The sequence below is a fragment of the Myxocyprinus asiaticus genome, chromosome 41 (assembly GCF_019703515.2).
Source record: "Myxocyprinus asiaticus isolate MX2 ecotype Aquarium Trade chromosome 41, UBuf_Myxa_2, whole genome shotgun sequence".
In the NCBI taxonomy this organism is placed as follows: domain Eukaryota; kingdom Metazoa; phylum Chordata; class Actinopteri; order Cypriniformes; family Catostomidae; genus Myxocyprinus; species Myxocyprinus asiaticus.
Window position 1 is genome coordinate 5,825,816 of NC_059384.1, and position 21,783 is coordinate 5,847,598.

Consider the following 21,783-nt stretch of genomic DNA (forward strand, 5'->3'; position numbering starts at 1 on the left):
CCCTTGAGACATAGAGAAAAAAAAAAAAATCTAAATAAGCTTTAAAGAAAGTTAGTAATGTTTTTGGTTTTGTGAATTGTTTTCTGTGGTTTGCTACCAAACCTTGTTGTTGAGCAGATGGATGAATTCAATAAAATTCACAATTAATATTTATTCCATTATTTTTGTTATCATTATTATTGTTATCATCATCATTGCAGGTTTTACAGTTATTATTATAATGAATAGTTGCCTAACAACAATAAAAATTCAGCAAATAGGGAGCTGAAATTCATAGATATGATTGAAATATTAAAGTAAATGTAGAAATAAATGACATGTACACATTTAATTACAACAGCCTTTTGTCCATATATATATATATATATATATATATATATATATATATATATATATATATATATATATATATATATACTGTATTTGCAACGTGAACAATAATTTTTGACTAGTAGCAGATGTTTAGAATAAAGTTTAGGACAAAAATCATCAGTGTTTCTCACTTCTTGCTCATAGTTTTGAATGAATACATCACATTCAGTCGGGCGGTTAAATACGGACTAGTTGAACAAATATTTCAACGTATCCGAAGCTCAAATAATATCCGAAATTCCGCCTCTGCAGATGGTCGCCACTGTACGACACTCCATTTGAAATGACTGACCTCTGGTCTGTGATCTGTCGTTTGTCAGATGCAGTGAAAAGACGGCTTCACTCCAGTAAAACGAAAGAAAATTATCTGCAAAAATATAATGAGTACTTTTCAAGTTTAAATAAAATTGTAAGGAGTAAAAAGTACTATTTTTTTCTTTGGAAATGTAATTAAGTAAAAGTACAATCTTCCATTTAAATTGTACTCGAGTAAAGTACAAATCCCAAAAAAATAATACTTAAGTATAATTTTTACTCAGTTATATTAATAGCTACTAATACAAACCTTTTAAATTATATTCTTTGGCTTGTCATTTATATAAGACAACCAAAGACTGATTTACACAACTTTTTAACCCTTTAACCCTTTTTGCGCTTCCATAAATACATTTTTTTAAAAAAGCATTGAAATACATACTTGAATTACATAAACAGAGACAGTATTTATAATATGTTATTTTTAATTTTAAAACAATACTTCCTGAATTGTAAATCATACGACATTCTGGCTGATAAATTACCAAAATCACCAGCCATATTAGGCAAAAACTAACAAAATAAGGTGAGTATTAGGAGAGAAGGAGAACAAAGATGCATATACATAAATACATATTTAGTCATTGTGATGCTGCTATTAAATCATACCAACCAGTATTGAACATTATATGACACTTTATGCTGAATATATTTATATATATACCAAAGACATATGCTACACTTGATTATACTCTGATTATAATGGATAGCTTACATTAAAACACACTTTGTTGATGCCATCTTGGCGGAAAATACGCTACTTTCGCTTGGGAGGCGGGGTGCGGGCTCCTGAATGTGATGAATTCTGGGATACTCCTGAGAAAAAGGTCATTGCGCTAAGACGTCTGAGAAGCACGTCTGTTGTTGACGCAAAGTCTATGTGGAGATGGGGCCATGGCCGAGTGACATCTGTGGAGAGTGAGGCCAGGAGAGGAAGAGCGGTAAGGATTGAAACCTGTGGGAAATTATCTCTACTGCGGAGACGTTACTGCGGAGGCCTAGCGTGTGTGGAGGCTCACGCTATTCACTGCGGCATCCACACACAACTCACCACGCGCCCTACCAAGAGCGAGAACTACCTTATAGCGACCACGAGGAAGGTAACCCACGTGACTTTACCCACCCTAGCAACCGGGCCAATTGGTTGCTTAAGAAGTCTGGCTGGAGTCACTCAGCACGCCCTGGATTTGAACTCGCCACTCCAGGGGTGGTAAGGGCGCTTTTTATTAAACATAAAACATTAAATAGAGAAATATTCAACAAATATACATTACAAAACAATGAACAAAGAGAGAGAAGCAAAGCATATTTCAAGCAGTTGAGACACGGGTGAGCAGGATGAGAGCTAACAGTCCCAGAGAGGCCGATAGAGAACATACAACACATACATCGCGGTCTGAAGCAGTGCAGACGACAAACAGAGCAGGGGATGCATTGAATACAGGCCATTTACTACCAAATTCTTATGAATGGGCTGTCTTCATTTATATCGATGTTGCTTGAAATTAAATGGTATAATATAATAGGATGCAGACAGTGCAGTAACCAGTGTAGAACCTCAGAAATAAATTGCACTTGACCCAGCCCATTAAAGCTTTGCTCACATGATTTTGCCAACCCACTTGAGCCTAGACTAAGCGTGTGCTTGCATAAAAATATAAAAACTTCATGGCCATGCCCACCTGACTTTGCACGTATGACATATCGCATAGCGCCACGCTTAGTGCATAGCGATCTTAAAATAGGGCCCAGCCTCTTTAAAAGATCAGTAGCAAATACTTGCTTCAAAATGTGGCAAGCTTTTTGTCATCAATCTGCAGTTATCATGAAAAGTCGTGGTATTCAACTTTTCTAGAAAACCTAGAAACTTTCTAGAATTTCTAGGGAACCACAAGATATTTGAACACCAGTATAGTATCATGGGGGTCCTGAGGGACTAATCTGTCCGATTCTAGGTTGAACACCTGGAATAGTGCGTCCATGAGTCAGATTTTTTAAAGATAAAACCCCAGAGAATGAAAGAGACAAGTGTTTTCCCAAATCCACCAGTCCTCTACTTGTTTTTTTTCAGTTAGCTTATCTTTCCTTGTGATTTTAGCTCATGTTTCCAGTATATTTGAATATCCAACGATATGTAACATTTCATAAGCTTTTGTAGGATGTATAGCTATTTTTACTGGAATACATGAAAATTCTTGACTCTATGTTACTGCCCTGAAACCTTTTAAAACCCTAAAAATAAACTTTAAGTCAACCTGAAATGCTGTTCGCAAACTATCTGAGGAATAAATGTAGAGTGGGACTTGATTTTATCCATTGGGAATTGACTGGGTGGTGAAAAGTGGTCTCTACTATTTCAGATAGCCCAAAAATCTAAACAAAATTATCTAAACATTCTTAAAACGTGATTTATTTACTTGTCAAGCCAAATGGGATAAGATATTAAGTCATGTTTTTTTACTGGAAACTGTTTTGTTTTGTTTTTTTTGCATTGTAAGGCCAGGGATGTGTATTTAGTATTTAATTTTGATTTCATGTTGACTTTAAGATATAATGATTTTTGCAATGGAGCAATTTTATTTCAGATTGACAGATCAGAACATTATATTTAGTAAATGAACATCACCGTCATAAAATGTAAAAAGGTCTGTTGGAAACCCCTGTTGGTTTGTGCTGTTCTTGTGAGTTCCCACTGTGTACTGTGAGTAATAATCCAGTAAAGGACTTTCACATGTGTGAGAGCCAGTCTGGCTTTGCCATAGTGGCCCCTTCAGAGGCCTGAAGTCTTCAAAGAATTTGGAAGCAAAGTGAGATCAATATAGGGAGGAAGTGTTACATTTGGGGTTTGTTTGTGAACCAAACAGGTTCATGGGGACAGGTTCATATGGCCACTTGTTGCTTTTAAAATATCTGAACAAACATGGAAATGCAGGATTCTTTTACAGTCAGTAAGTTAGGTGAAGATGACTTCTTTTTAGGATTTGTGAACATGAGACACACAAAAAGCTGTCTAGTACACAGTTTATACTGTTTCGCCAGACTTTTCCAGTTGTAACGTGTATATATCAAAACAAATTGTTTTTTTATCTGTTCAGAATCATTTTTTAAGCTTTAGGAACAGTATTGAAGAATGCATGATAATGATTTACTCAATATTTGACCACATCCACACAAAACTTCATTTTCAGTTTCTAACATCATCGTCTTTTCAAAATATGCTGTAATGGAGAGCTTTTTCAAAAATTAAAAGATCATAGGAAAACTGGAGTTTCAAGTGCGTAAATACATCAATTTAAGAAATATGTTTTTTTTTTTTTAAGGAGAATTTTTTTTAGAAAAACTATAAATTAGCTATTACTAGTGAAAATTGAATATTTTAGAGCTTAGAACAACTAGAAAAACAATTCCATGGTTTTCCAGGACTTTTTAAGATTTTATTCATTTCCTTTATTTTCTAGTCCTGGAAGTCTTCCTTGAAATTTCTTGATATTTCCAGGTTTTCCATGATTGTGGGAACCATGCTAGTATATCAATAAATGCATGTTTATCCAAGCTGCCTATCAGAATATTTTCTGGGGAGATAAAATGTTATATTCACCTTATGTTGCCCATATGGACCAGAGGAAGTTGGGTTTTCCTTTTAAGTGTCAGAAGTTGGTCCTTGTTGCAATGTGGTTGATGACTTGGGATCTTGTGTTCAAACTCTGTCAAAATAAAAGCTACTCTGCAACAACAACAACAAAAAAAGTAAAAAATAATCCTAAATGAAAAATAATAATAATCTCCTCCCACATGATGTTTAAATTCAATAATATCAATAATAACTTAATTAAACTTGCTTTTCCCGAAGACCAATTACAGCAAACTGCAAACACATTTGCATCATGAATTACTTTAACTGCACTTTGATGGACTCCCACCATGTTGTTAACTACTGCAGGAGGGAGTTAAGCAGTAAAGTTATTAACCCAGCTCTTTTAATCAGAGTGCCATGAATGTTTGACAAAGTACCATATTAACATTTTAAAATGATTCTGCAATAGGTTCTTGAATCTTTAGCACAAACGACACAATGCCGAAACGTTGATGTACTTTTCATTTGTTTTCTGCAAGAAATGTTCCTGTTAAGGGGCTTATCATTTGCATAACATTGCAAATAGAGTGTAAATGTAAACATTAGGCTAATTGTTATTCAATGCAAGTGTTAAAAGCTTCACAATGAGACCCCTATTTTGCCAATGCATCCAAGACAATCCTTCCTGGAGCGCTTTAAAACATTACGGATGCCAAAAAGATAAGGACCATTGCTACATGTTATTCAGAAAGTGTAACGTTTATTTTTGTACAAAATCATACCATCCATTTACACTTCGAAATACAAAGTACAATCATATCAGTGTCATATACATTCAAAAAAATTCCAATAAAAAATGACATGGCAAAATCTCAGAAGTTCCTGATGAAAAAGGCACATGGCAAACTATTGCATGTATGAGTGCTGGTTAATTTCTGTTGCGTCATGACCATGCAACAGTTTAAATACTTTTAATTCAAGAAAACATCATTTTGCACTTGTTCCCTGTTTAAAAATGGCTATTTCTTTGGTCTCACGCTCATCGGTTTGTGAAAATATCTAACAGATTACCTCTCAAAACAAAGTAAAAAAGTCATACCCTTAAACATCAGTCACAGACTTAAAAGGGTATCAATTATTGCGTATTATTGAGGGTATAGATCCTCCCAAATAGTACATATCTGTAAACAAATGTACAGTACATAATCAACCCGACACAGACAGGGCAAACACTGTTTAAATGGAAGGCAAATGACAGCCACATGACATATTGAATGAATCTTCTTATACACTGAAATGAAAGGGCTCTTATGTTGAGTTAAGACCACCGGGCATCCAGCAAACAGTCTTTTTTGCCTTTTCCTTTTTGAGGCTGTTGAAGGTTCTCCAGGAACCAAACTCATAAGACATCTTGGAAAGGCTGTTTTGGGTCGGTTTTTGCTTGTTAACGTGTCTTGCATGAGAATAGACAAGACTGGAATCTGATCTTTGAATGACTCCTCAAGATGCAGACCCTTGGGCTGTGCATTTTAATAGTCAAAGTGAGGAGCGCTGATTTGGGATGCATCTGTTGCACTTTTTTCCAGTTGACCACAAATATACGAGATTTGCGTTCACAATCGAAGGCACTTGGTGAATACAGGCCCTGTTATACAAATGTTTGTGAATGATGCGCTTGTCTCAGTGTGCAATGCAACAGCCAGATTCCTTGTGTTTGTGCAGCAATGACATGCGTGAGAAGGTTTTGGAGCAGTTTTTGCACTGGTATTTCTTCACGTCTGAGTGGGTTTGCAGGTGAGCTCGGAGGTTGGACCTGTCCGCAAATGCACGACTGCAATGGGGGCATGAAAATGGTTTCTCACCTAATGAAACGAATAAAATGTCATGTCAGTGCATGTTAAAGCATTGCTGCATCAATTATAAGTCAAAAGCTTACATGCAAAATTAGTAATACATAATTACTGCAACCTTCATCATGCATTATTAAACAAAATACTAGGACTGTTCATTAACATGAAAACCATACAAAATGCATAGATTATGAGAACAAGCACAAAGTGTTTGAATGAGCTCAAATAAATCAGATTGCATGATCTTCTCACCTGTATGTGTCCTAATGTGTCCTTGCAGCAACCACGGCCTGGAGAACGCTTTCCCACACAATTTACAAATACAAGGCAATGTGTGTGTCCTTATGTGCATCTTTAGGGCCCCGAGACTCACATACTCCTTCTCGCAGTACTTGCAGCTGAAGGATTTCCGGGTCTGTGCGTCACAGTGCAATTGCTTGTGTTTCATGAGTCCAGAATACGTGCTGTAAGACTTATTACACAAACTGCACTGAAACTTCTCAGCATCTGAGAGTTTAGTGGACTGTATTCCCTCATCTTCATCGCTCCTGGGGCTCTCTGAGCCGCTGTGGTCTTTACTGGAGGATGTGTCGGAGAGGGAAGAGGGGTATCCGGATATGGGGGAGAGATCACTGGGAAGGGGTGACAGGGGCAGGTTGCTGGTAGTCCATATGGTAATGGGGCTGTATGCCACCGGGCTTAGAACTTCAGGCTGATGTATAACAGGCACCGGGAGGGTTTTTAGTACATATGGAGAAATAAACACTGAAATGGAAGGGAAATTTCAAGCATATTAGTTAAGTCCAATAGACAAGAGGGTGCATATCTTAATTCAGCCTAACTTGAAGTGATATTTAAAGTTTTACATGTGCACACAACACTGAAATCAGGCTATAGTCAAAGGATGTGTATTGATTGCTAATGGAATTTCTACAATAATATATGGAACCAATCCTAAAGGATCCTCATGGAAACAAATGTGATTGGTCCATTCATCTTCTTGTACTTAAACACTAAATAAGTTCATGTTTGTCTTATTTGACTATTTTCCTGTTTTATTTTTTAAGTTTATCCAGAAGGATCTTAATTGATTTGTAGAAGTTTCCAATCCCAATTTTAATCCCATTGGGATCCTTGAGAATTGGATCCAAATTATTCCATCTGCAATACTGTATACATCCTTTAAGATTTGTTTTTAACTAGGATATTTGGATTTAAGTAAACTAGTAAACTAGTAAAAACACAAGTATTAAGAAAAATGAGCAATGAAACAATTCAATAAGCATGTACAATTAGAATATTAATTAACCTGTTGTGTGTTGAGCCCAATGTGCCATAGCTTTAAGGCAGTATAACACAAACAATGTGTTTTTAACTATTGTGAGTTGATCACTTTTTTCCCTTTCTGAGTATTTAAGTACAAATTCTACACCAAACATCCAACTACAAAATGTGTTGGACTCCCCAGTTGACTTTTTCTCAGTTTGTTTGATAGATTATCTAGTAGAATCTTACTTGATTTTCAGGAGCCTAAAACCAATTTTAATCCCATTGGGATCCTTGAGATTTGGATCCAAATGACTCCATTTGCAATACTGCACACACCCTTTTTGACTAAGATATTTCTACTAACTGAGTGTGCAATCAGTTTCAGTAAAAACTGAAGTGTTAATAAATAATAAAAAAAAGCACTGAATCAAATCAATAAGCACATAAAATTACTTAAGTAAACTTTCTTGAGTGTGTTGCAACCCCAAATGCCATAACTTTAAGACTAAGTGCAGTATAATACTACCAATGCTTTAACTAACTTTACATTTTAACTATTTGGAGTTAAACTCTGTATATTAAGGCAAAGCAGTGATTTAACATCAAATAAAAAAAAAAAAAAAAAAAAAAAAAAAAAAAAAGGAATTACCTGTTGGACTCTCCAGTTCACTATAATTCGGCTTCTTGGCTGCGTTAAAATGCTTTTTTACGAGGAATGAACGAGGCATCCTGAATATGTAGAAAGTTGCCTGGTAAATATAACGGTCCTCTCTCTCTCTCTCTCTCTCTCTCTCTCTCTCCCCTCTCTCTCTCTCTCGCTCTTATGTCTATAATCCTTATTGCACAGTCCAGCAGGGCTTCATCTTCCGCAGAGAGAAAGAGCTACTCTAAAACTCTAACACCTCGGTGCAAAAAAACAAGTAAATACTTTCAATCAGGTGCAAAAGGCGTGGCTGAACTTTTGATGCTTGCATATTCATGAGCTCTGATCTAATCAGAATGGAGGCGTGGCTTTTAGAGGGCGGGGCGGAGGCGGCCGAGGAAAGCAAGACAGGTGTTCACGCTTGGGATGTGTATGGAGGTGAAATAATGTTCAGACTTGTCACAGGTGGTCAAAGCACACAGACTGTTGGAATGCCGATATCCGCGAATGTTTGGGAAAATGGTGACAAGTGAAAGGCAATGCAGAACATGTTGGTGAATGTGTTGTTGATGTTAGGTCAACTTTTGGTCCAAACTGATTTGTGAACAAATCTAACTTTTAATCCACTGGATCTTGTTGGTTAGGTGTTGTTTACTTTACTTTTACTGACTTAAAAGTATATAAATGGAAAACTAGTAATGCTAGTAGGCTAATATTAACTTCGTGATATGTCAGTGTTCACATTAAACTGTTTAAAAAGTACGTATCAGATTTAATTTTTGAGTAACAGGGTTGCAGATTTACTAAAACCCAACATAAACATTCATAGCAGAGGAAATCTGATTTAATAGCAGTTCACTAGCGCCCTCTTGTGTTCCCTTGATAGTGAACGACTACAAGATTGATAACGGTAACTGTGACTTTTGGAAAAAGGTGCATTAGTCTTAACCAAATTAAAATTACATTTACTATGTATACAGGCTATGGGATGTATAGAATATTTTATATACACCTTATATACTTTTTTGAGTTAGTAATTTATTAGTTTATGTATAATATGTAAATATAATAGTATATACTTTTATGTGTATGTAGTGGAAGACATAAAAGTTATAAAAAGATTTAAAAAAAAAAAAAAAAAACTCAACATAAATTGGTTGATTAGAGCCATTAAAAGTTAGGAATGGTGTTCCTAATTATTTTTCCCCTCTAGTCTGAATTCACTCTTAATAAAATGACTAAACCATGTTCGGGTGGCCCCAAAAGTGGGGTGTGTAGACTTATTTATAATGTATGAATTTCAATGCATCATTTTCAAAATATCACTCCAAGTGGCAAATAAATTATGCTAGACCTTTTCTGAGAACTAACTCCAATTTTTCGCAATTACTTTAAACATCCAAAGTGATTTTTAGTGGACGTATGAAGTCAGTTCCCCTCAAATTCATAGTTCAAGGTATACTAGCAGAGTAACTTCTATTTGTGAAATGCTTTGGCTGAAAAGTGTGCTTGTGATTTCTTTCATTTAAAAAAAGCACTTTGTTTTAATCTAATGCAATGACATTTGTGCATTTTTAAGGTCGATTTAAGTGTCCATGTAATTTTTGGGGCCACTGTATATTCATTGTGTTGTAAAGTCACATTTTCATGCTGATAGAACCTATTCACACCTCTTAATCAAGCTGAACTTTTAGTACAATGCATGAAATTTGGATGAGCATTCCTGTGAAAACAGAACAAAGAGCTAATTAAGTGACTGATAATGGCCGTAACGGTCATTCTGTATCAGGTCAGACCAGATCTGAACTTCAGTCAAACAGCTTAGACTAGAGGGCACCAATTTGACTTTCCATGAAGAGATATTAAAGGACCCAAGTTGTTTGTGTATACAAAATTATTTTTCTATAGCTGTTCAAGTACAGGACACCAACACAAGCATCAGTAAGAAAAATGAACAATGGATAAAATCAATAAGCATAAAAAGGGAGATAATAGATAATCGGCACATCGTTGCTGTGAATATAAAGGAAGTATACCTCTCAACAGGGACTCTTGTCTTTGGGATGTCTGCATAATTAAAATGACACATGCTAAGCAGATTTTCTAACTCCTCTAGGGGAAATTTTTTATTGTAAGTCAGATTTCTTAACTGCCAAAACTAATTACAGGAATGGAGGTAGTAAGCTTTGTTCTCAGTGCTCGCAAACGCAGGCATTATCTGCTCTCAACGACATGAACAAATGTCTATGTTTCTGTGTGTGTGTATATGCATTTGTGTCTTTCTTTGTGTGTTTGTTGATAAGGCAAGGTGAACTTTTACTAAAGCACCTTTTGGTTTTAGCACTGCGTATTTTTGACTCTATACAGTATACATTAAATTATGTTAATTTTATTAAATTAAACCATTTCATATGGCCAAACAAATTTTTTTTTAATGTTTGTTATGTCTTTGAAAATATTGTAAAGATGGCCAAAAATGTATTAGAAAAAGATATTTATATAAATGCAGTTTTTTTTTAAAGACATTTTTTATAAATATATTTTTGGCCAGTTTTTTCTTTAATATATAAATAAGTAAATATCACTCTAACACCTTATCCTTGAGTAATCATGCTAAATTGCAAATTTGGTACTAGAAAATCACTTGCCTTTATATCAAACACAGCTGAAAGCTCTTTGGTTCATTAAATGAAGCTTAACATTGTCTTTGTGCAATAGACTGGCATGTCTTATGGTCAATATTAGGTCAAAAATGGCAAAAAAGAAACAGATTTCTCTAGAAACTCGTCAGTCAATCATTGTTTTGAATGAAGGCTATACAATGCTTGAAATTGCCAAAAAAACTGAAGATTTCATACAAAGGTGTACACTACAGTCTTCAAAGACAAAGGACAACTGGCTCTAACAAGGACAGAAAGAGATGTGGAAGGCCAGATGTACAACTAAACAAGAGGATAAGTACATCAGAGCCTCTAGTTTGAGAAATAGACACCTCACATGTCCTCAGCTGACAGCTTCATTGAATTCTACCCGCTCAACACCAGTTTCATGTACAACAGTAAAGAGAAGACTCGGGGGTGCAGGCCTTATGGGAAGAATTGCAAAGAAAAAGCCACTTTTGAAACAGAAAAACAGAAAGAAAAGGTTAGAGTGGGCAAAGAAACACAGAGATTGGACAACAGATAATTGGAAAAGAGTGTTTTGGATCTTAACCCCATTGAGCTTTTGTGGGATCAGCTAGACTGTACGGTGCGTGAGAAGTGCCCAACAAGACAGCCACATCTATGGCAAGTGCTACAGGAAGTGTGGGGTGAAATGTCACCTGAGTATCTGGACAAACTGACAGCTAGAATGCCAAGGATCTGCAAAGCTGTCATTGCTGCATGTGGAGGATTTTTTGAAGTAGTTTAAGAAGTTCTGAACATTTTTTTTCAAATTGTAATAGTAATTTTTCACTTTATTAATGTCCTGACTCTACATTGTGATCAGTTGAATGCCACTTTGGTGAATAAAAGTACCAATTTCTTTCCATAAGAGCAAAATCTGTACATTATTCCAAACTTTTGGCCGCCAGTGTGTGTGTGTGTGTTTGTGTGTGTATATATATATATATATATATATATATATGCTTTATTCCAGTGCGATGACTTTTTCTTGACCCTGCCTTAAATTAAAAATGATATATATTTATTTTTTTAAGGTTTTAAGAAAATATACAGTATGTTTTGTTTGTAAAATATATTTCCTTCAACCATGCTATTTAAAACATACATTTACAACATGTTACAAATGTATTTTGGCCAGAAAAAAATTAAAAAAAATAATAAAATTTGCAATGCGAAAAACTGAATGTAACATTTGTTTTGGGCCAGTTGCTTGATTTTTTTTATTCAACTGCTTATGACTTCCTATTATTAATGCAAACTATAATTTTTGTGAAATGTATCAGTTGATTGAACATGTATTTTTGAATTCAGTTTTAAGAGGCAAACAGAGATTGGAATGTGTTTGCTGAGAAAGCAGAAAATAAAAGTGAGCGCAGCACTATCTGTCTCATTCACAACCTCAGGATCAAGAGATCATAGTAATGGCCTTTCTAGATGCGTTAAGATAGAAATGAATATCCAGCATTATGTGCGATGACTCAATATACTGTATGTATCATATTAATGTTAATCTGTGAGGACACTGTATAAATAAGTCATTTTAGCAGACGCTTTAAAATAAGGTGACATATACTTATTGCAGAGACAATCTCCCTGGAGCAACTTGAGGTTAAGTGCATTTCTCAAAGGCACAAATGTGATTGTTCAAGGATAACCCCTTGAGGGAGTCAAGCCTTTTAGTTATCAGTCCAGATCTTTAGCCACTACACCTTGTGTAACACTATACTGAAAATCAATAGAGACTCCAAGAGACTCCAATACAAAAAAAAAAAAAAAAAAAAAAAAAAAAAAACATAAAGGGTTTTAAGTAGCCTACTGTATGTGGCAAATTTCATATACAATATTCCTCTTTTTTAGAATAGAATTTGCATATAAAACCGGACAGAACTGCAGCCAAAGATGGGCTGTTACAGCATTAAGAGGGCTTGCTGACTATAAAGACTACTTAATATACTTAGTAAAGTAGTAGCCTATGCAAAAACTGATGCCAGATTAATTCTCTCGGATCATGTGTTGTATCAGTTGACTCACTCTCTAATCACAGAGCACGTCTCGATATGGCCGCATGAACCCATGTGTAAAATTGAGATATCTTTCGTCATTTAGGTGATTTTTTTTAAACATCATTTGGTGTTACGTAGGCAAATAGCTTTGTAGGGAAGATTCTCGCAAGTAGCCAGTGGGTTCCTCTGCCGCCTCCACCAAATAATACCGCATTGAATATCACGCACTTGACGGTGCCACCCTCTCATGCTTAAGTGAAACACATATTTTCCCCCTCAGCATTTACTCTCGATTATAAATATCCTGCATATCTACTCAGAAGGAGAATGGAGATAGACGTAAAAAAGGCGCATGTGATTAGCATTGGGAAGTCCGAGTCGTTTTAGCGAGTCGGTTCGTTCGGATCGTTCGTTTCAAACGAACCGGTTAGAAAACGAATCACAAATTCGAGTCATCGCTCAGAGGTGTTCCCAGAAGGCACTATAAGTTTGGTTTTTGTAGTAACATAAATGTTAAGTGGTGTATTTGAACCCTATTTTGGATTAGTTTAAGAATTGTGTCAAATGTTGCGGTTCATGGTTGCAATGTCACCAACCTCGTAGTGTTATTTACTTCCAAACACTTTAGCTAGAACATGTTTGGAATGGAACGTGTACTGCTTGCTTACTGTTTACATGTAATAGTCTATAGGTGCGTCCCAAGCCGCACACTTCTGCACTATTCTATGTCATTTTGAAGTGTAAGTAGTGTGAGTAGTATGTTTACACTGAAAATGCAACAAAAATAAGTGTACTGTGAGGACCCGGTTGATGCACTACATCAACCATCAAAACATAGTGTGGAATGTTGGACACTTCATGCACTACGTACTAAGGATGGGCAATAACACTTATTTTCTTTTTGATCTGATACCAATAATTTCAATTGCAATACTGTCGATACCGATGCTATCGATACTTCTATTAAACAGATTTTTTATTTTTTTTTATTTCTTGGGATAAAATGGGTAATTTTTAGTCATAATTCAAGTCTTTTTTTTTTTTTTTACATTTGTGAGCCTAAACCATAGTTACCACACAGTTAACCATGATTACTACTACAATAGGCCTTTTTTCACAGACCGTGATGATGCGTTCCCGCCTTATGTATCAGCGTAAATCTCAAACTTTTTTGTAAATATTGAGTGCAAGTTTATAACATTATTCTTTGTGTTATATTACCCTGAAATTAATTAAAAAAATTAATGACCACAGCTGCGAGGGGGTTTCGATTACAGCTGCTGAGAGAGTGACAGTAAATTTGGCATCTTCTCCCATCTCACGTCTTAATCCACCACTCTCTATTTTCTTCCTCTTCTGGAAAGTAATTCAAATGTAATATTGGATTTTTTCTTTTGGTCTTGGATCAAATGGGTAAGTGAAAATAATATTTGCTGTGATCTCCCATTCACCGCTGCCGAAGTTTACCCTGCAACGTTTTCTTCCGCGTTCCAAAACCTAGAGTGTGAAAAAGGTCTACATTACTGTACTAAAACCATGGTTAACTATTTTTTTTAATTACTTAATAACAACAATTACACACAATTATAAGAAATAAGAAATGCCGGGGGCATGGGTAGCTCAGCAAGTAAAGACGCGGACTACCACACCTGGAGTCGCAAGTTTGAATCCAGGGCGTGCTGAGTGACTCCAGTCAGGCTTCCCAAGCAACCAGTTGGCTCGGTTGCTAGGGTGGGTAGAGTCACGTTGGGTTAACCTCCTCGTGGTCGCTATAATATGGTTCTCGCTCTCGGTGGGGTGTGTGGCGAGTTGTGCGTGGATGCCGCGGAGAATAGTGAGCCTCCACACGCGCTTGGTCTCCGCGGTAACCTGCTCAACAAGCCACGTGATAAAATGCACAGATTGACAGTCTCAGCAACTGAGATTTGTCCCCCGCCACCTGGATTGAGGTGCGTAACTACGCCACCACGAGAACCTAGAGCGCATTGGGAATTGGGCATGCCAAATTGAGGAGAAAAGGGGAGACAATCCCCCCCAAAAATAAATAAAAAAATAAGAAATGTCACCTTTAGATTTTTTTGCACCGAGGTGTTGGAGTTTTAGAGTAGCTCTTTTTTAGTGTGAATTTACTCCAGAAGCTGTTTCTCTGATTTTCTATCATTACCTCTACAAGGCACTGATCCATCTTGTTTGAACAAGCGTTGTGACGCTGCAAGCGCTTATCTGCTTGTGCCTTGAGGAAGAAATAGTTCCCATCCTGCACAAGTATTTGCTAATATAGCCTAATCTTTTTTTTACACTTTGAAGCTTATGATTATTGTTCATGTTCATGGTAACCAAATAATAATATCCCTAGTTTAAATTTTTTTTTTTAGAATCTATATTTTTGTGTGAGGATTGATATTATTGATACAACATCAGTATTGGAAGTATCGGTACTTTAGGATCGATCCGCCCATCCCTAATACGTACGTAGCAGAAGGGGCAGATTACCTGGCTGTGTTGCTGGTCAAATAATGGAGAATGTAGCAACTAGCGAAATTTTAAGCCCAAAGTATACTTCAGTTTTGATGCGAAAGTTTAGCAACGCGAAGCCTGTCATAGAATACTTAATTTGACTGTGCGCACATACAGAGGCAGTTGGCGCATGCGCGCTACATCTGCTATGAGATACTGGACAATTTCGCTTCAGGAGAAACACAAAGATGTCTTTATATTCCTTCAGACTCGAGTTATACAACTGCATGTATCTCCTGACGTCCTCACACACATGTTGTTGAGGTGCACATCCACTGTTGTTGTTTCCACATTCGTCTCCTGTTGTTTACCGATGACTATATCTTCTTCTAGCACTTCTTTGTGACAGCAGTGGCTCAAATGTGAGTGTTGCCACCTTGTGGACCCACTAATTAGTGCAAATAATTCAAGGTGCATGCACATTCTGCACGTTCAAAGATGCGCAGTTAGAAAAATTGGGATGCATGCTTTCAGTCCTCAAGTACTCTGCTGATGACGAAATTTGCATCACGTGTCCTGAATGGATGCTCAGCGTTCACACCTGAACGAAGTGTATACTTTGGGCTTTAGTGAAGACAGCACCATACAAATGTAAGTTGAATTCTTTTTGGGGTTTTTTTAGATTTTCTCCCCTTTTCTCCCCAATTTTGGAATGCCCAATTCCCAATGCGCTCTAGGTCCTCATGGTGGCATGGTGACTCGCCTCAATCCGGGTGGCGGAGGATGAATCTTGGTTGCCTCCGCATCTGAGACCGTCAATCCACGCATCTTATCATGTGGCTTGTTGAGCGCGTTACTGCGGAGACCTAGCGCATGTGGAGGCTTAAGTTGCATGCTTAAACATCACCCCACACTGAATATATACGTTGTTTGAGATACAAGCGTTGAACTGAGGTTGGCTAACACACTAAAGCTAGCGGTCACACATCACATGCGTTTGAAATGTCAATTCTCTCAGCTGTTAAATGGCGAATGCTTCAGTGTAGTAAAAAAACATAAAGTGTTTGGGACTATACTACACTTTGAAAATTCATACACTACAGGCTGAGTGTATAGTGTATATTGTAAGTGCATAGTGTTGTGCGCCATTTGGGACACAGCTTATGTGAAACAGAGTGCATTATGTAGGTTAATGAATGTTTCAAACAGGCCAACAGGATATGCAACATGACAAATTAGGCTACCTCAGTGTACCTCAGCATCCATTTATCATCTCAGAAACGTTTAACTAAACTAAAGACGGTTATTTTGCATTTTTTATACATGCTAAAAAATGCTGTCGATATTACTTGCGTTTCATTAATCACACGGGAAATGCACAATATATATAGGCTACTGTAAGATATAGGCGATAATGCAGAAATCCTGATAGTAGTAGGCTATTATGTATGCAATTCTTTGACTTCCCTAGAGTCGAGCTTCGCGAATCGGTTCTATCGAATCATTTATAAGAAACGGTTCAATAGAACGATTCGTTCGCGAATCGAACATCGCTACTTGTGATTTTCAGCCGGTCATTATTGCTCAGGATGCCTAGCGACAGCAGGAGAGATGTAGATGGAAAGCATGGCTCAGATTGCGGAGGATGCTGGCGAACAAGAGAGCAGATGTGTCTCGCCTGCTGTGGGAATATAAACTAAGAACAAGTTTAAAGGACCCGCTTCGGAAGATTTTGCCAAGTGGTTGCGGATGGAGAATGTGCGGTCGTTATGATCTGGGGGCTAATCACTCGTTTCCCCATTGACAGTGATGACAAAATTAAGAAGGATGGATGAATGATAAACTTGGATGAGTGGAAGCGATTGCAAATCGCCACCTGTTAGTTGAATATCAGGTAAGCTTTCTTATTTTATTTTTAGTAGTATGGGTTTAGCAATGTTATTTTTATTTAACGCAACACAAAAGATGCGCATATTTTAACAGGCGCATGATTTGTATTTTATACGGTTTTGAAGGACCTCCACACTGCCTCAAACTAAATGATTAACCTATGAAATGGATCTATTTATGGAGAAGATATAGGCTAGCAAGTCCAGTCGTATTGATCTAAAAAATGAGGCTTTGATGCGTAAACTTGAGAGCAAAATTGAGTGTATCAAGCCTTTGATGCAGCAATAGAGATGCTGAACCATGAATCCAGTAGAACAGCCTCTTCTTGATGCACATTTTGCTGTGTCAGATCTTGCATTCACATCAGGTGAAAAGAACCACGTCGCCTCCAGCCACCAATACCATATCCATCATAATTCCAATTGTAGTGACGTGGAAAAGTAGTCTGTCACATTTTCATTTGGCTTTTGGGATGCCCATCATTTTTAATGAAGGGTTGACATACCCTATACCACCCAATTTGTCCTCAATTTAATTTGAGTAATTAATTAAATAAACGTGTAAATATGATGTACAGTAACTAGTTAATATTTGGCATATGGACATTAATTTATATGTTTCCCTCAGCTAATTCTGGTTCATCCATAGGTTTCTACTACATGGAGGAGCTCCCAATTAACCATTTTTGGTTCCCTGCAACATTCTATGAACATTAGCTTATGGTTTTAAAAACTAAATCCTACAAAGAACGTTGCTAGAATGTTAGAAGTTGGTCCCCCCAAAAAAGAACTAAGTGAGAACCATATACTAACATTAAGGGAACATTCTGTTCTGGGTTTGCTGGGTTTTTCCTTTCCACCTATGGCTTGCTCACTGGGGTTATTTTCTGTAAAGCTGCTTTGGAACATTATGTCAAAAGCGCTATACAGATAAAACTGACTTGACTCAGCACCACAAGTGTCAGATGGCCAGCTGTCAACCTTTTTTTGCAATTTATCTGCTATATTGGTGCATGTAGGGTATGGATGCATTCACATTCATATCAATTATATCAGTAACATATTTACTTTGCTCTACTAAGCAATTGACTGGAGGAAAGAAAAGACAGAATACTTCAACATGACCAGGCCAGCATTATCATGTTTTGCCAGCGTGATCTACAGAGAGTAGGACAGATTGCTCACTACGCACATTCACCCGTTAGCGCCTCATTAACATGAAACACTGTTCAGATATAGTGATAATGGTTCACCGTGCCGAGGGAGGAGTGACTGTTCTGTGCATTGTTGACTCAACCTGAGTGTGACCTCCAGACAGCTGGTGCATGTCTTGTGGCTTTCCCTTGTTAAAAAAGATGTCCTTAAATTTCTTAAGATGGAATCAAAGATGTTAACAAACCTTAGTGTTATAATGGTTAACTATACTGATAGAAAAATGGCATACAAGAAGAAAATTCTCAGGTAATTATCAACACCCCCCTTGACAGCCCATTTGGTTTTTTAAACCATCAAATCTTTGTTCATACCTACAGTGCACAGGTTATCGTTTTGACTCGCTTTAAATCCCAGCGATGGCAGCTTTCATAGTTACACAGCATGTCCTGGATAGTAACACACAACTGCTTGTTTGATCCATTAGGCAATGGAAGTCTCCAGCAGACATCTCGTAAAACGTGATGAAGCAGATGGCAAAGCTTTAGTAACAGCAGTGATTCCAGAGGAACAAGCTAAAAAAGAAGGCTAAACAATGAAAGTGATGAGGTTCATATAACAGCAATAGGATGATAATGGATTGTGGTTTGATGTTGTTGCTGTCCAGGCGAAATTGTAGAGTGCACACTGTAATGCAGCATTTCCTTTAGAAATATCGTAAAACAGGATGCAACAAATGATGCATTAAAATGTTTGGCAAGGTAGATTTGTACAGTGTCACTATGACATTTGCTTTGTGATGTAAACACTTAGGGGGCCAATTCACTAAACAGTTGCACCACTTTTGAGAATGGTAACCACCTGTCTAACTTGACCAGTTGCACCATGCACATTGTAGTCATTAAGTCTGCACTGTTTTCCAATTAGGCCGGATGTCAAGATTTACAGTTTACAGTGTCGATTCGTATGGACTAATTTTATGTAATTTTTATGTAAGGACTTTATGTCCTTTTTGGAGCTTGAAAGTTTTGGACCCTTTTGACTTAAATTGAATGGACAAAAACAACTCATATATCCTTCAAAATATCTTCGATCTTCGAGAAAGCCATACAAGATGGTATGAGGGTGAGTAAATGATGAGAGATTTGTCATTTTTGTGTGAACTATTCCTTTAAAATTCTTTTGCGTATCTCAAATTAATATGCAATGTCAACTAGTATAAATAAACCATTTGTAGATTGATTCTCAGCCTGACATGGCAACATTGGCTCAAACAATGACACAAGTTTGGGGCGGTACTATCTGTTTGTACAATGAATGAAAGATGGGGGGAGTTTTATGAAATCTGCAATTCCTTTTGGTGATGCTATAGTGGCAAAACCCACAAACGGTACATTAAAATAACGCCATTAATTTTCTGTGAATTCCCCCTTGATGTCTTGCATGAATATTATTCTGAATATACAGCAACATCATGTCAGAATATACTGGGATAACTTGAAAAACTGCTTTAGTGAGAGATACATCAAGTGGCTTTGTGACAACAGAAATTTTTTATTTTTTACTGAAGTAATCATCTAGAATTGTGTCTAAGCTATCACAGAGCTGGAGGATGTGTGTGTTATGGTGTGCTTTTCTTAATTTAGATGCAGATTGTCATAGACCATATGGTTGTGTCTGGATGTGTAATGTGTTTGCATGCATGCAAGGATGGTCAAAGACAAAACTGAATAATGCAAGCCATCATACTAATTCAGCCTTGTCAAGTACAAACAATATTCCGCCTAGTCTTTTGTTTGCCAGATGATATTTGTTATTTAGCTTATAACTCATGTTGCAGGTTATGCATGTATGGCTAGTTTTATACTGTGACAGCAATGCAATTTTCCTGGTTTTCAGAAAAGGCCCTCTTTGGAACAACATAAGGGTGTGTAAAAGATTACAGACTCTTAATTTCTGGGTGAACTATCCCTTTTAGTAAATTCTGCTGAAGCTACGACCCTAAGATTTTATTGGCTTGAAAATGGATGTTTCCACAAACGCAGTACACCGCCTCTTGGAATGCCTCAAAATGATGCGGCACCTTTATAGATGTAATTGGTTTCAGAATGAGGTGTCCTCCGTGCTTTCACTGCTTCTATCGATATTAAGCTCAGTTGCATCCGTGAGGATACCAGCATACTCCGTACTAGCGCTCATGGCCAGGTGGTGTGAATATAAACGAATGGGTCATGCATAATAAAGTCTCTTTGCTTTCTCATTCACAGTTATGTGGATGCTCTTGCGGCATCTCTTGAGCAGTTGAGGAGTAAGAACAGAATTCAAGGGCAGGGCGGCAGTTTTTAGTAACAAGAATCATTGAGTTCTTTCAACCTTGGAGCACTGAATCTGGTATGTGGACTACTTATTTCCTCATTCTATCTATCTGTCTGTCCATCCGTCCGTCCGTCCAACCGTCCATCCGTTTCACATGTGTCTCCTCTAGAGTTTCAGAATTGATCAGATTTGCGTAGATAAATGTCTGCAATCAGAAGTCAGAGATTTTAATATGAACTCCAATTTATATGAGCTATGCAACAATCCACTCTCTTTTTCTTTTATAGCTTCATACTCATATATTATGCCAGCAATTTTTATTAATTTCTGTTTATTTAATTCCTCCTGAGGAATTTGAAGAGAAACAATGGAGAAAACAATCATTGAATGACATAACTGAGACCTTTCAAGTCTCCTGAGCCATTATACTGTATATGCCATGGTAACTATGGTATCCAAAAACATGATAGTACCATGGTCCTTTTTTGTTTGTGTTTACTTGCTAAAAGGCATTTAATAATAATTGTTTTTTTGTGCTCAATTTCTCCATTCTGAGAGCATTGTGCATTCCTGACAAAATGAGGTCCATACATATCAATATTTATCTTGATTGTCATCAGAGACGCAATTCATCTGCCTCAGCGCTGCTCATCATGTTTGCTAATGCGTGTCAATTAGTCTCATGTCAACACGGCTGATTTATTCAGTTTTTAAATGGTTGGTCTCGCTGACAGTTGAGCACAGAGACTCGTTACTAATAAACAAAGTAAAGTTTGTCTTTGTCTTTCATCACAAGACTGCTTGGTCTGCTGTGTGCTACTGACAGCAGCAGTAATTAGCCATCTTTGTTGGCATAATGAGTCTCATGTGTCCATTAGGTTTCTTCTGGCACCTCCTCTGTACTTTCGAACACAGCCCTGCCAAGTCATCTTAAGAAGAGAGAGAGGTCAGGACTTGAGTCTATAAATGTGCCATTCACTAATTTACTGAAGCTAATTAGCATTGTTGCCAATTAAAGAAATAGTTCACCCAAAAATGTTTATTCTGTCATCATTTACTTAACCTCATGTTGCTCCAAACCCCTATGACTTTCTTTCTCCCGTAGAACACAAAAGGAGATGTTAGGTAGAATGTTCAGTTTCAGTCACTGAATGGTGACTGAGGCTGTCAGTCCCTAATTGGAATGGCCAATATACTGGTTACAATGATACACCGGCAGAAATGTGTAAACCGGCATGAATCTTTGAGTATAGTTTCTATCGGGGTTATGCAAAATG

General features: G+C 37.0%; 2 protein-coding genes across 7 annotated transcripts in view; one reads left to right on the forward strand and one right to left on the reverse strand.

The window, feature by feature from the left end:
* Positions 1-5,007: 5,007 nt before the first annotated feature.
* On the reverse strand, positions 5,008-8,292 carry LOC127431500 (zinc finger protein SNAI2-like). The gene is made up of 3 exons (XM_051681939.1): positions 8,030-8,292; positions 6,364-6,876; positions 5,008-6,123 (listed from the first exon to the last, which is right to left on the reverse strand). Exons 1-3 carry the CDS (start codon positions 8,106-8,108, stop codon positions 5,942-5,944), a joined length of 774 nt encoding a protein of 257 aa, XP_051537899.1. The 5' UTR covers positions 8,109-8,292; the 3' UTR covers positions 5,008-5,941.
* An 8,463-nt stretch (positions 8,293-16,755) lies between these two features.
* Positions 16,756-21,783, forward strand: part of LOC127431902 (gamma-1-syntrophin-like) — a 54,535-nt gene continuing 49,507 nt past the window's right edge. For 3 of the 6 annotated variants that reach the window (XM_051682534.1, XM_051682537.1, XM_051682539.1), the window contains exons 1-2: positions 16,756-17,043; positions 20,458-20,581. The gene's annotated coding sequence lies outside the window, so the exon portion shown is untranslated. The remainder of the gene's footprint in view (positions 17,044-20,457; positions 20,582-21,783) is intronic. The other 3 variants (XM_051682536.1, XM_051682535.1, XM_051682538.1) reach the window with 1 other exon arrangement.